This window comes from Pteropus vampyrus, unplaced genomic scaffold (assembly GCF_000151845.1).
Source record: "Pteropus vampyrus isolate Shadow unplaced genomic scaffold, Pvam_2.0 Scaffold76, whole genome shotgun sequence".
NCBI lineage: Eukaryota > Metazoa > Chordata > Mammalia > Chiroptera > Pteropodidae > Pteropus > Pteropus vampyrus.
In genome coordinates, this window is record NW_011888857.1 from 1,660,456 (window position 1) to 1,674,812 (window position 14,357).

The 14,357-nt window shown below is 39.6% G+C and overlaps 1 protein-coding gene across 1 annotated transcript in view; it reads left to right on the forward strand.

Moving 5' to 3' along the window:
* LOC105293743 (doublecortin domain-containing protein 5) overlaps positions 1 to 13,494 on the forward strand; it is an 81,429-nt gene extending 67,935 nt beyond the window's left edge. The window contains exons 19-21 of the mRNA XM_023532091.1: positions 997 to 1,147; positions 3,623 to 3,732; positions 12,299 to 13,494. Coding sequence (XP_023387859.1) covers positions 997 to 1,147; positions 3,623 to 3,732; positions 12,299 to 12,361 — 324 coding nt within the window. The 3' untranslated portion in view covers positions 12,362 to 13,494. The remainder of the gene's footprint in view (positions 1 to 996; positions 1,148 to 3,622; positions 3,733 to 12,298) is intronic.
* The last annotated feature ends 863 nt before the right edge of the window (positions 13,495 to 14,357 follow it).

Sequence of the window (14,357 nt, forward strand, 5' to 3'; positions counted from 1 at the left end):
TCAATTCATTCATCCCTTGCTCAAAATAGCAGCTGAAAACTGCACTCTGTGAATTGAGTCTCATCACTCTAGTGTCTTGCTTCATATTACTGATTCATTTTCCAGATGCGAGATGTTATTATGGGCCCAATTTTGCCCCATGCCAGGCTGCATTGTGGTGAGTTGTAGGCTCCTAAGTAGATCTAAAAATGAAGTATTGATGGTGATTTGGAGCTCATGTAGATCTGGCTTCTACATTTTGGGGGAACAAATGTTTGGCCTGTATAATAGGTGAAAGTCATACAGGTACGTGTGTAGAAACCTCTTACTTTCTTCCTGCTTGCTTTCATTATTTTGTCTTAAAGTCTTATTCACACTTTAATGGAACTGCCCTCAGGGGTCTGAAAGCATGTTGACTAATCTTTTTAGTACTGTTGACACTTTACATCTATACATATGTTTTTATAAGTATTTCAAAGAAAATTGAGAGAAATTAAATAAAGCCCTTCTAGATAGTTTTTAAATTTACCAAGTTAAAAAAAGAACTTTCTAATCATAGAATTATAGAGTCATAGAGGTCTTAGACTCAAACTTTGATTTTATAGTTGAAGAAACTCTTTATTAAGGAAGTTCCTTGACTTGTCTGAGGTCAGAGGCCAGAGCCCAGGTCCCCTCACCCCCAGATCAGTGCTTTTGTCTTGCACTCCATGAATTGCATTGTCTCATTATTTAAAAAAAAAAAAGGCTATTCTGATAAGTCTAGATTTTCAAACCAGAGTTTTCATATTTACCCACTTCTTAAAAATCAAGAAGTCTTTTCCCACATGGCAAACTAGAGAACCGAAAGGGAGAGTCTACTGACAGCACTGATATTCCTCATCGTTCAAGCACTTTAGGTAACTTTTGTTTGTCCTACTTCCCATCTCTTTCCATTCCTCTTCCTAACAATTGATTCTTTAATGCTTCATTATGTTGTGACAGTCCACCTTCCAATATGTCTGTCCCTTTGTGTTTCAGCTGCTGGACGACTGTTCCTCTCGTCTCAATATGGTCCACCCAGCCAGAACACTGTACACCCCAGATGGAGAGCTGATTGAGTCATGGGATGACATAGAGCGAGACATGGTCATCTGTGTGTCCGCGGGACAGGGTTTTATAACCCAAAAAGGTATGGGTGACAATTTATTTTCCATCAAGTTTCTGAAGAATTAAAGCATTTAGCCTTTTCTTCAAAAAACTTACTAAATTTTATATCTCATGATGATTTTTAATAATTAACTTCCTATGCACTTTTCTATTCTGTGTTATTAAAGTTAAATTTATATATTTATGTGCTGGAACCTCACTGTTGACACTTTGCTCGAAAGAATTCAAATTTCTGTTAGCCTTGAGCCTCATCCAAGGGGCTTATTTGCAGAAATTCTAAAGGGCCTAATTTGAAGGTACTTCCTTAGCATGAACCCAGAGGAAAGTGAGGCTCCACTGACTTCCTACTTTTCAAGTTATTTACTTAATGTTTTATTAACAGCAACTAGTTTAGTTTGCAGATTTCTTTAGTAACAAGTAAATATGTATTTGTTTTATCATCTTGTCTATTTCTTGATAATTTTCTTTGATAAATGATAGCAGTGGAAAAGAACATATGTTTGTTTTTAAATCAGCTTGTATCCTTTATCTTACTTATTCTGAGGAATTTAAAGCCCTTTCTGTAGGTAAACCTATATTAGCAAAGACAAAATTTTTAGGAAACTCTGCAGAATATTGGTATCACCTTAAAGAAAATTAAAAAAGAAATTAATTACCTGGGATTCCTAAAATAATAAAGTTAGATTATTTTGTTTAAAAAGTCACCATAAAATTATTATTACTTTTTTATATATAAGATATGTAAACCAAAAACTTTTAAAACAATTTGCAACCACATCTTCACATTTCGACTGGAAGGCACAAAATTATAGGAACGGAGACGAAAAAGTAGGAAAGTGGGAATTTATGGGGATGCCCAGCACTGTTCTTGGAGGAATGCTGCAGCTATTCCTCCAGCACCTTCCTACATTAAGGAAGAGCCTCCAATCCTGTGTTCTTTGTGTTCTGTTATCCCCATCAGTCATCAGTACTCAGCGCCCCAGCTCTTGGTGACCTTCATTATGTGGTTACTTAGAAGACACCTATGATGGGTTCTTATCATCAGTAAGTATTAGTTGACAGCTTTCTGACAGTTCCCAGAGTGCATAGCCTATAACAGAAATCTGTCAGGGTTCTTTCCCAGAAAGAGTTTTCAATCTGATTAAGTATATGAACAAACACACTTGAAATATTATAATATAATTGAATAGTAAGCAAACCAGTGGTGCAGTAGGAGGTACTTCCCAAGTCCCTTCATTATTTATGCTTAATCTTTCACACTCTTGGGATGGCCTTCTGTTGTCTGGACCTCACCCTCCGGGCCTCACCGTGTTCGTTGGGCTTTTCTGAATAATAAAGCTAAGTACACTTTGGTCAACCTAGCCAAAAGAATATCCAAAATGCAGTGAGAAATGTAAGCTGCTTTCCTGGAAGCTAGCTTGTTACTGGTAAAAACTGTGAAGGGAAGAGAGAAAATTGGAAATGAAACGATTACTCTCGCAACCGTTTTCCTGTGTGTTAGCTCTGTGGACCTGTGACCAAGCTGTGTGGACAAACGTTCATTTCTGCATCTTCAATTCTATAGTAACCACATGGATTACTATGATGTGAAACTTGATTCTTTTCCCATGAAAGTAGGTCCCTGTATTACCTTCATATGGTGAAATAGTTAGTGGTTTTCTGCAATTGTCTGAATTCTTTCCAGTAAGTGACATATATTATAGAAAATTTGATGGATAGCAGACTTTTAATTTAGCTGTTCTTTAGAAACTATTTTACTATATAAGTGCCATTTTATTTATTTTTTTTCTGAAATAATTAAATTAGAAATCATTAAATTAGAAATAATTATTTAGTAGAAATCTAAATATTCAGAATATTTTTTAAAATGCTACTAGCATGTATATACTTATTCAGGGACATTTAATTAATTAATCATTTCACCAATAATTTTTCTGTGACTGCCTGGCTTTACTATTATAAATAAGACAGCTTGTGAGTTTCAAAACTAAACACAATGTAATAACTTATTTTATGTACTATAATGTAAAAACATTTAGCATGTGGAAGTTAGTCATCAGAGAATCACACTGGGTGTTTGAAAAATGAATTTGTTTTGTCAAAACAGATCAATGCTGTTAGAATGGTTTTTTCACACAAACCCACATCAAAATTGAAAGAGTGCTTTATGCCATTTGTCATGAGATCTGAACACTGTTCTCACTGCTGTGTTTAGCATCTTTTCAGTGGGTTCAAATTTTAGACCACTCCTAGGTTAGCTTTCAATTCAGGCTTTATAAAAAGCCTGGAAGGAGGCCCTCTCTAGCAACTGCCTTTCTGTAGAAATCCAAAGAATGTTCACACATATCTGATGTGATAAGCAAGTCAAGTGTGTAATGAGAGAGTCCTGGGTGGAAGCCGAGGATTTCTGAGGGAACTTCAAGTGTTTCGTTATCCTGGACTTTTAATTATTTTCTATAAATACATTGATTTGTCTCTCAAAATAATTTTTTAACAGAGTTAAACCAACTGATGGAGATCAGAGCAAATTATGCCAGAATCCGAAGGCAGCAGGGCCCTCAAGCCACAGACGTTGTGGTGTCTCCATCCGGGAAGCTGCAGTCTCTGGTGCGTCCACACGAGTCCTAGCAGAGCCATCACATTTTGTGCTGTATTTTGCTGATGTAGCCTATATACATATATGTGCTTGCCATGATGTGATTATTATTCATCCTTTTTAATTTTATGCAGTCTCTTTAGAAAGTTATTACTTTCACATTCTGTGGAGAATGGCACTTGATGCCGCAGATCTAGTTTTGGAAAGACAACAAAACTAGATGAAGCAATACCAGTAAAATAACAGTTAGGGGTATTTTCTTCCAAGAAAAAAAAGAAAACTAGTAGTTATTACTGAAAAGCAATTTAGTGGGTTCAAGTAACATACACACACACACACACACACACAAACACACATATATATACACACACATATACATATATGTACACTATATATATGTAAGATATATATAATAAAATTGACTCTTTGACCACCTAACATTAAATTTGAACCAGACTGACATTTTATTCTGGCTGAACCACCATATTTTTCAAATTTATATATTAAAATCCTACATTTACTGGATGAAAATGAAATAGCTAGTGGCCACTGATGCCACATGAATCGATCTTTCCTCCTCCAATCTCCAATTTCCCCTCAGTGTGGCCTGTGGTTGCAGTGGACAATAGGGCAGAGCTAGATGTTGTTCACAAGAAGGAAGTTGGATAATTCCTGACATAAGCTCAGTAATAAAAGTTATAGACTGTGCACTCAATATAGAAACTCTGGGAGAGAATATATGCATTATTTGAGGGAAAAGACATGTAATAATTTCTTTCTTTCTTTTTTTTTTTTTAATGAAAGGATCAAGGAAGATTTTTAACAAACTTAGTTCAATCCTATAGGAAGAGAGGAACTTACCTGTCTATTTCTTCCTGTGATGAAGAAAGAGTCATTTTTTAAAAAATAGCAGTGACAAATCAGAGTTTGGTTTCTGGTGCAGGTGGAAAATTTCCAGAGAAATGCTCTTTTCTTCTCTCTTCCTCTAAAAGCCACTCACAGCTCTGTCTGAATATAAATTGCAACCTGGCTAGGTGTGTACAGAATGGCTCAGCTGGGCTCACTCCTCAATCCACCACTTTAATGTGATGCTAGAAGGCAGTAGATCATTTCTACTGAAGGGAGCTCTTGGTAATCTGTGCAAAAGGCCCAGGATTGACTCCCGGTCTGCAAATCAGGAGGGCTGCATGAATAAATTCCTGCTGCCTCCACCACCGCTAAAAGCAGAGCACACTGAGGTGAAATTTCACATGTTACATCCACAGCGATTTGCCGTTTTGCAGACATTTTCTCTACGTGTCGTGCGATGTTAGAGATGTGAAGGCATTCCAGAGCAGCTTTGTGATATGAAGGAGAAAAGGACTGCATGCGACCCCCATTTTGCTTTTCCTTTTTTTATTTTTAACAAGAAAGTCAAAACAAGAAGGGTTAAGGATCGTGCTTCCAGTTGGAAAGTGGGCCCACTGGATTCTTAACCTGCTGAGCCTCTCCTTAGAATGAGTGGATCACAATCCCCATAAAACACAGAGCTTTTTTTTTTTTTTTCAAAATTTCTTGAAAACAAAGGCATTTCTCTAAGTGTAAAGGTACCTATCATTTTGCTGCCAAGGATAAGTTGATTTGCTATGAAAATGGCATAATTTCACCCTGGATCAAATGTGCAAATTCCTGTGAAGTCTTCACTGTTGCATGTGAATACGCCGGAAGCGAAAATTGGTAATATCACACACAACACTATATCAAGCACCAAGAGACATAAGGCAAAACTCTTAACCGAACTTTTCTATTACTAGTAAATGGGATTTTAGATGTAATATAACAGTCATCAACACATCACATTTTACCAGCGAGGCAGCAACACCTACTTTGTTGACGATGGCTCGCCCAGGGTATCTTGACAGTTCATAGCCACTTTTAACTTGGACTAAGAACAGCCCTGCTCTTTCCTTATTATTGAACTTCTTCGGTTGGCTGGAAGGTGGACTGGGGAGCAGTTACTCCACCTTCATCAAAGGTGAAGACTATTGCAATTCTGTTCAGCCCTCCTGGGCTTTTAATAAACCCAGTAATTTCCTTTGGGGACATGTTTATCGAATTCGAATCAGCCTCATATGTATAAGTCACATTTCAATATTTTTCTATCAACTGGAAACCATTTATTATTAAATACTATAGCAACCATCTTCATGTCTATGGCTTTCTCCAGAAATTTATTTCCTGCTGGTTCACAAACACCCTTAAGGTGATCCAGATGTTAATGAACAGCATACCAGCATTTGTGATTGTTCTCAGCAGAAGGACTTTTCTGGATGTTTCTTCCCCACTTCTAGCTTTCGTTGCCTGATTAAGTGTTGGAGTGAAGTTGCATGTTTCAAAGCCAGCTAACCAAAAGCAATATGCCTGAATGTTTGACAGACATTTTGAGATTAACTTGACAGCATTTGTAAATAAGAAGCATTTTATTTGGGTGCTTATGTCAGCTTTATAAAACAGGACACATTAGTAGTAATTCAAAATGCAGAGGTAGTTTCATAGAACAATAACCCTGAATTTCCTTTTTTTATCTTGATTGTTCATAATAATAACCAAATATTTTTTGTGGGTCAAGAAAACAAAGCAACAAACAAGCAAACAACAATAATGAAAGATAAAGATAAATCTGTTCTCTTTCCTGAGAGACTCAGAAATTGTGGTCAGTGGCTGTTACAGCATTTGTGAACTAACCTTTAATAATAGCCCACGTGTGCTGAGTGTCATTGAGATTTGTGATTCACCAAGGCAGCATATTTTTTCCGGCATCATTTGGAAGAGAATGATCAAAACCCACAGGTTTGTGTTATTCTAGATCACTACAAAAATCAGATGCAAATGTCCTCAGTTAAATGGAATTTGGTCCCAACAGTGCTCCTCATTTTTTTTTATTAAACCGGTGGCTCCAGATCCCTCCTTTTGAGGGATCTCAATCCCTCTGAAGTCTAGGTAAGCAGAAAGAAAGAGCAGTAGTTTTCTTCTCCATACAATAAACTAGAATTCTGCATGAGTAATCTGGTTTGGGGCTTCTTGGCCAGAAGCAACTGCAGAGTAGGGTCAACAAAGACCACTCAGGTGAGTGCTGGTGAAAGTAAACGGACAGACTCCATAACAGTGGATGTTTAGTGGGAGCCTGCTGCCAGCTATAGTATTTTCTGATTCTTCAAGTCTGTAATATGAAACTACTATCAGTAGGCTGTCACCCTGCTCCATATGTGCAAATAGAAATATATGAGGAGAGAGGAAGTGCTTACGCCTATGGTGCAACTGGAATGGGGGAGGGAGGAAGAAAGGAGACGGGAAACTATATTTATATGGCAAGTAAAATGGTGATTCTGAATTGGTTGTGCTATCACTCACTGTCTGCAATATCCCTGTGTTGGTTTAGGGGTAGATATACGGTTCAACCGCTGGATGCATTAGGTCTTGGCTTATATGCAACCGCTGGATGCATTAGGTCTTGGCTTATCAGTCCTAGAAGTTTTGAACTTGGGAATTAATATTGGGATTTTAGCCTGGATGTGGATGTTTAAGGATGTCAGCTCTGTCAGACCAACTGAGACAGCTGGGCAGTCAATCTCTAGGTGCCACCACCAGCAGCTTTTTAAAAGAAAATTGCCCAAAGGCACGCTCTCTTTAAATAACCCTGCAGACTGTGCTGGAGAGGAAAGGGGGAGAGGAAAACACCCTCAGAAACGTCAAGGTCAGTGCCCGCCCAAGTATAAGGTTTCATTATGTCTCTCTTCATTTCTATCACTCTTTTGCCTCTTCCTCTCTTTCTCCTCTTAACTTGCCTTTTGGCTTTTCTTGCCACAGTCTTCCTTGCTTTTCTCTTCTAAAGACCTTTAAATCCCGCCTTTAATTTTATAAACAATCCTCCCTGGAGCCATTTGTGGATCAGCAAGGGCGCTTCCTTAATATGCTTCTCGGAGTTTAATGTGTGCGAGAATCACCTGAGGAGCTTGATAAAATACAGAGTATCAGGCTCGATCACAGAGAATCTTATTCTGTACACCTGAGGTGGGGCAGGGACTGAGCATTTAAGAAGTCCCTGGGATGGGGAGTGGTACAGACCCAAGGATTTTGTGCCTGTCAGCTGGATATGGCCCAAGCTCTAAGTATCAGTTTCAAGAGCACTGTGGACTATTTTACCTTCGTGTTAAGGGGCTGCGAAGGCAAAGAAGCACTGGCTACGTGTGTGAGGGTTTGAGTCTAAGCATCCTCATGTTTACTCATCACCATTTCCTTGAGAAATAATGGAAACATTCTTGGGTTGGGACAAACCACCCAGAGACTGTAGCCAGGACCTAGATGTTGGAGACAAAACAAGTGAGTCTGAGGTGCTGAATCTTCCCATGTTCATGAAGCTGCCTTCGGTGCTGATAAAGTTTTGCTATTTTAATGGTCACAAGAATAATGTCAGGGCTAGGCTATATTTATTGAGGAGCAGAGTTATTTTGAGAGTGGGGGAAATCACCAGCTTCCTGAAGTTTTCTCATGCATTTTTTTTTATATGTACAAAGAAAAAGAGATTTGAAACAGGTACTGGGGTCTTATTTGCCAAAATGACCCTTTCTTCAATGAAGGAGCGCATCTTGCTAGGAGTGAGGCTAAGCCTCTCTGCTCTGCGTTTGCTCTAAGTCTAGTTAATGTGGAAGCTTAAGCCTCCCGCATCCCTGGCAGGCTCATCTAAGAGTGTGAAATTCCACAGACTATGATTTCACTTTAAACAAGTGCTTTTTGAAAAAATTAATTTTCAAGCTTGTTCACTTGCCCCATAAATGAAATTCATATAGGTCAGGAGACAGACACTTTCCTTAGAAGACAGAAAATACCAAGAGAATTAGTTTTTGGAGGAACTAATTCCTCTATCAATATAGCCAGGCACTTGTTGTTCTGGGTGCTAGGCATGCAGAGGTGAATGCAGTAGGTATGTGGCCACTTGGATAGTGCAGACGCCTCAATGTTGGAGTAACAGGCGAGGTGAGGTGGGAGCGTGGTGGGCAAAAGTAGGATTCCAGAGGGCCTCGTAGGTCATGCAAAGGAGTTTCGATTTTTCGCTTGAGAGTATTTTGCTCCTCAAGCCCTGCCGTCTCAGTTTTTATACTCCTTTGATCACAGAGATCTGTACCCCATTCATCCTAAATGCTCCCTCAGTTCCCCCCAAATCGAGTATTCTCTCTCACTTCTGTACCTTCGCACGTTCTCCTCTGCTGGTTCTTATAAGAGACGTAAGAGAGCTTCTTTCCTCGGCTCTGCTCTCTGCCATGTGACAATACAATGACACGTCAGCAGACTGCAGCCCAAAAAAGGGCTCTCACCAGAATCTGATCACGCTGGCACTCTGGTCTCAGACTGCCAGCCTCCAGACCTATGAGAAATACATTTCTGTTGCTCGTAAGCCTGTGGTACTTTGTTATAGCAACCTGAGCTAACACATTCCTTATCACCCCAATCCATAGACTATTATACGACTTTCTCATAAAACAAGTCTTGCACTTGTTTGTAAGGCAGCGTAGACTGATTAGATTTCCTTTATCCCAAATCAAATCGCAACAATGTTGATCGTGATCCCTTCTTTGCTCACTGTAACTCTCAAAACACTCCTGAGGCCTGATAGAGTGGAAAACCCTCTTCTCTCATCAGTGCCCAGATGGATCCTGAACCGCTCGCTGCCTCTGCTGCAGGCAGCCCGGCTTCGAAGGGAAGACACGTCACCCCCTTTCACAAGTGTGATGATTTGTGGCTGAGAAGGGAGAGTCTGCTCTCTGAACCACATGCCCCCTGGTGCAGGCAGGCTAAGGAAAGATGAATGGCATTATAAGACAGACATCTGAATGTTTCGTATTAAATTAGTCCCACAGAGCGCCCAGAATTCTCATTCCATAAATCACAAGGTAAAATAAACTCACTCCCAGGTTAGATTGCTGTGACTTTGGCCCTTCGTGTCATAGATAATCTGAGAACAGTTAAACATTTGTCTGAAATAGTAATAATTTTCAGCATATTTACTCAGTGGTAGAGGTGACCCAGACTGATCTCTGTTGCCAGAAACAGCATATAAATGCGAGTCAGCCAATTTAGGAGATTTCCAAATAAGAGTCACTGCTCCTTACTCGCTCCACTTACTCTGAAACTGCCACAAGCTCCTTAAGGAGCTGCTCTGCACTGGGGCCGGAGAGGAGCAAACTTCACCCCCTCCAGAGAGCAGGTAAAAAGCACTGATATGCCCCACCCCTTTTTAAATTGCACTTGCGGCACCATTTTGAAATCCACCTTTACCTTGTCTTGGTCTAAGCATCATAGAGCTGGGAAGGACCTTGATTCCACTAAAGACATTTCTCTTCAATGGCAATGGCTTATTCTGAGAATATTTTATGTATCCTTAGATCTATTCTGGTTCTCTCATTTCTAAGCTGACATCGTAACTACTGGGGACATAATAGAATGGAAGGAGCATTAGACTGAGGTTCAGAAGACCATTAAACTTGATGCTAACTGGTTGGGGGCCCATCTAAACTCCTGCTTCCTCTTCTATAAAATGAAGAATGTAGACTTTCATTTCTGAAGTCCCAGCCAACTTTAAAAGTCTGATTCTGATTCAGTAGTGAGGTATGACTGGGCAACAAGAGTGGTAGCCGGAATTCTAGTTGACCTTGTGAAGCCTTTCTCCAGGTGTCCACTAGGACCTGCTTCCAGATCACTCTGACCCTCAGAAACCCAGTCCGGATTTTATCAGAGCAACAGAGGCAGGCAATGGCACAGCTTGGTAGTGGCCAGGGACTGAGGGTGGTTCCTCCCAGGGAAAGATTTCTGGGCTTGGTATCAAAGGCCTGAATTGAGTCTTCCCTCTTGCACTGTTGGACAAGTACTTTGGTATGAGGATCGAATAAGAAACATAAATGGGGAAGTGCACTAACACGGCTTAGCGCGTCTGTACGTGCCGTGCACCAGGTTGACCTTTTACATTGTTGTTGTCTGTTCCAATCTAATGACCACCTTTAGAAGTAGCTATTTTTTTCTACTTTTACTTTTCCATTTTACAGATGAGGAAGCTGAGCTTCTGTGAGGTGGAATATTTTACCCGAAGCCACCAGCCAATAAGTGGCCGAGTTGGTATTTGAACCTCGATCTACTTAACCTCAAAGCCTGTGCTTTTTCCATTATATCACCCTAGAAACCCTTTATAAGTTTTCAGTGCTGTAGAAATTTCAGGCATGGTTATTGGTGATTCTAAAAATGAGTTCACTGGTCTTCAACAAGGAATAACTCTATGATTTAGTCACTTCCTGCTTGGAAGACTTCCCTGATGATGGCTAAGTTAGGCAAAGTGAGTTATACTTTGCTCAACTCAAGGTGGAAGGAGCACTGTCAAGTGCGTGGGAGAGGCCCTCACCAGCTCATCGGGACATAGCAAGCCATCAGGGGTCTCACTTCTTACCCCAGTAGGCGTATTCATTTGTATATTAGTTGCTCGGGCTGCCGTAACAAAGTACTACAAACTGGGGGCCTTAAACAACGAAATATATTGTCTCACAGTTCTGGAGACTAAAAGTCCAAGATCAAGGTGCTGGCAGGGTGGGTTCCCTCTGAAAAGTGTGAGGGAAGGCTCTGTCCCATGCCTCTGTCCCAGCTTTTAGTGGTTTGCAGACAATCTTGGCGTTCCTCTGCTTATAGAATCACCACCCGATCTCTGCCTTCATCTTCACATGTCATTCTCCCTGTTTGCCTGTCTGTGTCCAAATTTCCCCTTTTTATAAGGACACCAGTCATACTGGAGTAGGGTGAGCCCCTACTAATTACATGTTAACTAATTACATCTTAGGATCATCTTAACTAATTACATCTGCAATGATCCTATTTCTAAATAAGACCACATTCTGAGATGCTGGGGGTTAAGACTTTGACATGCGAATTTTTTTTTTTTGGTGGTGGGGGGGGGGCACAATTCAACCCAGAACTATCAGTGAAAAAGTCCCAACCTTCACTCACACAAGCACGTCATCTGACCACAAGTGCTCTGCCATTAAGATCACAACGTTCTTTCTTGATGGCATGTCTCTCTCCCTTTTATGTCTTTCTTGTTTCTTACTAACACTGAAGTGTGATATTAATGGAAAAACCATTAAAAAAAAAAAAAACTATTATCCTATGAGGTAAAGTGAATGCACTCAACTGTAAAAGGAAGACTTATCGATCAATTTCAGGTAAACCTTGCTTGTCTGACACTTTGCAGCTAAGGAATGTGTTTTTATTGCCTGGCCAGATAGTTCAGATTTCCGGTCAGTCTTCGTAAAGACCCCTTTTATAACACTGATAAAATTTTACCACAGAGCTATGAAAACAAAATTAGATTTCATAACTCACATCAGGCCTTGAAAGGGATGCCTCTATAAATTTTACAAACCTTATCAAGTTTTAATGAACCCGTTCTGATAAATATTTTTAAAATAGCAATTTCCACTGAGTTTCATATATACGTATTTATGTATATAAATAAGTCTGTGTCTGTGAAAAAAATATTTTGTCTCTCTTTGTATCTTACAGGAAAGAAGACTTTCTTCACCTACTTATAAACAGAAGACTGTGGCAGAAAGGCCAATTATTTAGTTTGCTTTAGTTTGCTGAACACACTGAATTTAGGAAAATCCACCTCTATAAAAGAAATCTGTGTAGTTTATTCAAAAACTTAGTCCTAGAATTTATCCTTCAAAACTATTGGAGTTTTCACCGGCAGATTTTAGAGAATTACCAACACCAATAAATCAACTATAAATTATCCATAGATTCCTAATAAGACATATTGTAATCAAGGGCAGTGTTAGCCATAGGGATTTTGTATTCTAGTAAAATCCTGTATACATTCTCTAGTTTTCTCCAGTCTATAGAGTAGCCTGTTGGGAGGGAAAAAAAAATGCATATATATTGGGCACATGTTTTGTGTCCTCAACTAGCCGGTAAGTACCTAGATGGCAGAGACCCTTGTTTTTGTTTACTTGGGACAGGGCTGTCCCACAAGGACTCAGGAATAATGCCTAGCAGTCCCACTGCCAGAGCAATGTGATGGTAAGATGAGGTTTAGCCATCTTTCACTCTTGTTCTGGACCACAAACCGACATTACAACTGTACAACAGGAATAGAGGGTCTGCTTTATAGAATGTCATTCCAGTCAGCTGTGCAGGAACTGAAATCCTCAGAGTCACATGAAATGGAGTTATAGTTGGATGGTCCTTTCTGCTTTTCAGAGGCAAGAAACGCTTCTCCAAATCGTACAAATGAAATGTCATGATGTAAACTGGGCATCTTACATTCTTAACATATGTCTTCGATGACTATACATTTTGGTTTCAAATGCCAAGTTTAAAGAAACATCCAAAAACTATGTGAAATTCCTTATAACAACATTCAAAACTTCAATAGTAAAGAAGTTCTCAAACTATTTTGGTTCATATACTTCTTTGAGAATCTTTTCAAAGGCGTAAACTTACAAAATACACGTACAAAAAAATGTTTTTTTCATACCATTTCATGGGATTCACAGGCCTACCTGGAAAACATCTGTGAACCTTCAACTAAAGAACTCCTGATGTAAGAGAAAGCATTTCTAATTTCCCTGATCTTTAAGGTTTGGGGGACATAGGATCCTAACTCGCAATGAAAGATTTCAAAATACAAGCCAGATGAAACAGTTTCTAACTTTAACTGTGGTTGATATGTTATCTTGTTATATTCGAAAACAATAAACCATGAAGATTTCTTATCATCTTTGAGTGTGATTTTTGCATCTATGAATCTTAAGTGGGAAAAGACAAGGATATATCCACTTCTTCAAACAGTGTTGTTAATTTGGGGCATTCCTTGGAGAAAACACTTATTACCTGGAAGAAAAAAGCTAATTAAGTCGACATTCCGTACCATCACAAAGCCATTTTACTTGCTGCTCTTACAGGCAGAAGGGAATACATGCTGTTTCTCTCTTGTCTGTCGGGGGAATAATGGGGAACACTGACAGCCCTGGCAGCCGGGCTGAAACGCGGCAGAAGCGTGGCTGAAGATGCCTGGAGCCTACCTGGAAATCAGTGCTACCTGTTCTTCGAAAAACAGAGTACCTTGGGTTGGAACGCTGCCGCTGCGCAGTCTCCACTGCTGTGCTTTTAGTGCACTTATCTTTTATATAAGATGATGACGTTTCCACACGTTCAGATAACTTTCTGATCGTCTTATTCCAAGTCATGTTACAATACTTTGGTTAATTTCATCAAAGCTTACCATACTCTCGGTCAGAAATACTATTAAAATGCCCTTTTAACTCTGGTTAAGGTATTGTTTAGAAACCTCCTTAAAACTGTTACATTTTTATATGAAAAATATATTGAATTATGATTTAACATCACTGTCCTTGGCTAGAGTTCTCAGATTAGAAGAGGACACTAAGCTAGGAGCCCAAGACACCGTCCAGTTCTGCTCTCTCTGTTCTCTGCTTTGTTCCCAGAGCCCAGCACGGTGCTTGGAACACTGTAGGGGCTCATTAAATCTTTGTTAAATATCAAATGAGGCTCTGAGTTTCTGCCCTGGATGTGCTTCTTACTACTCATGGGACATGTC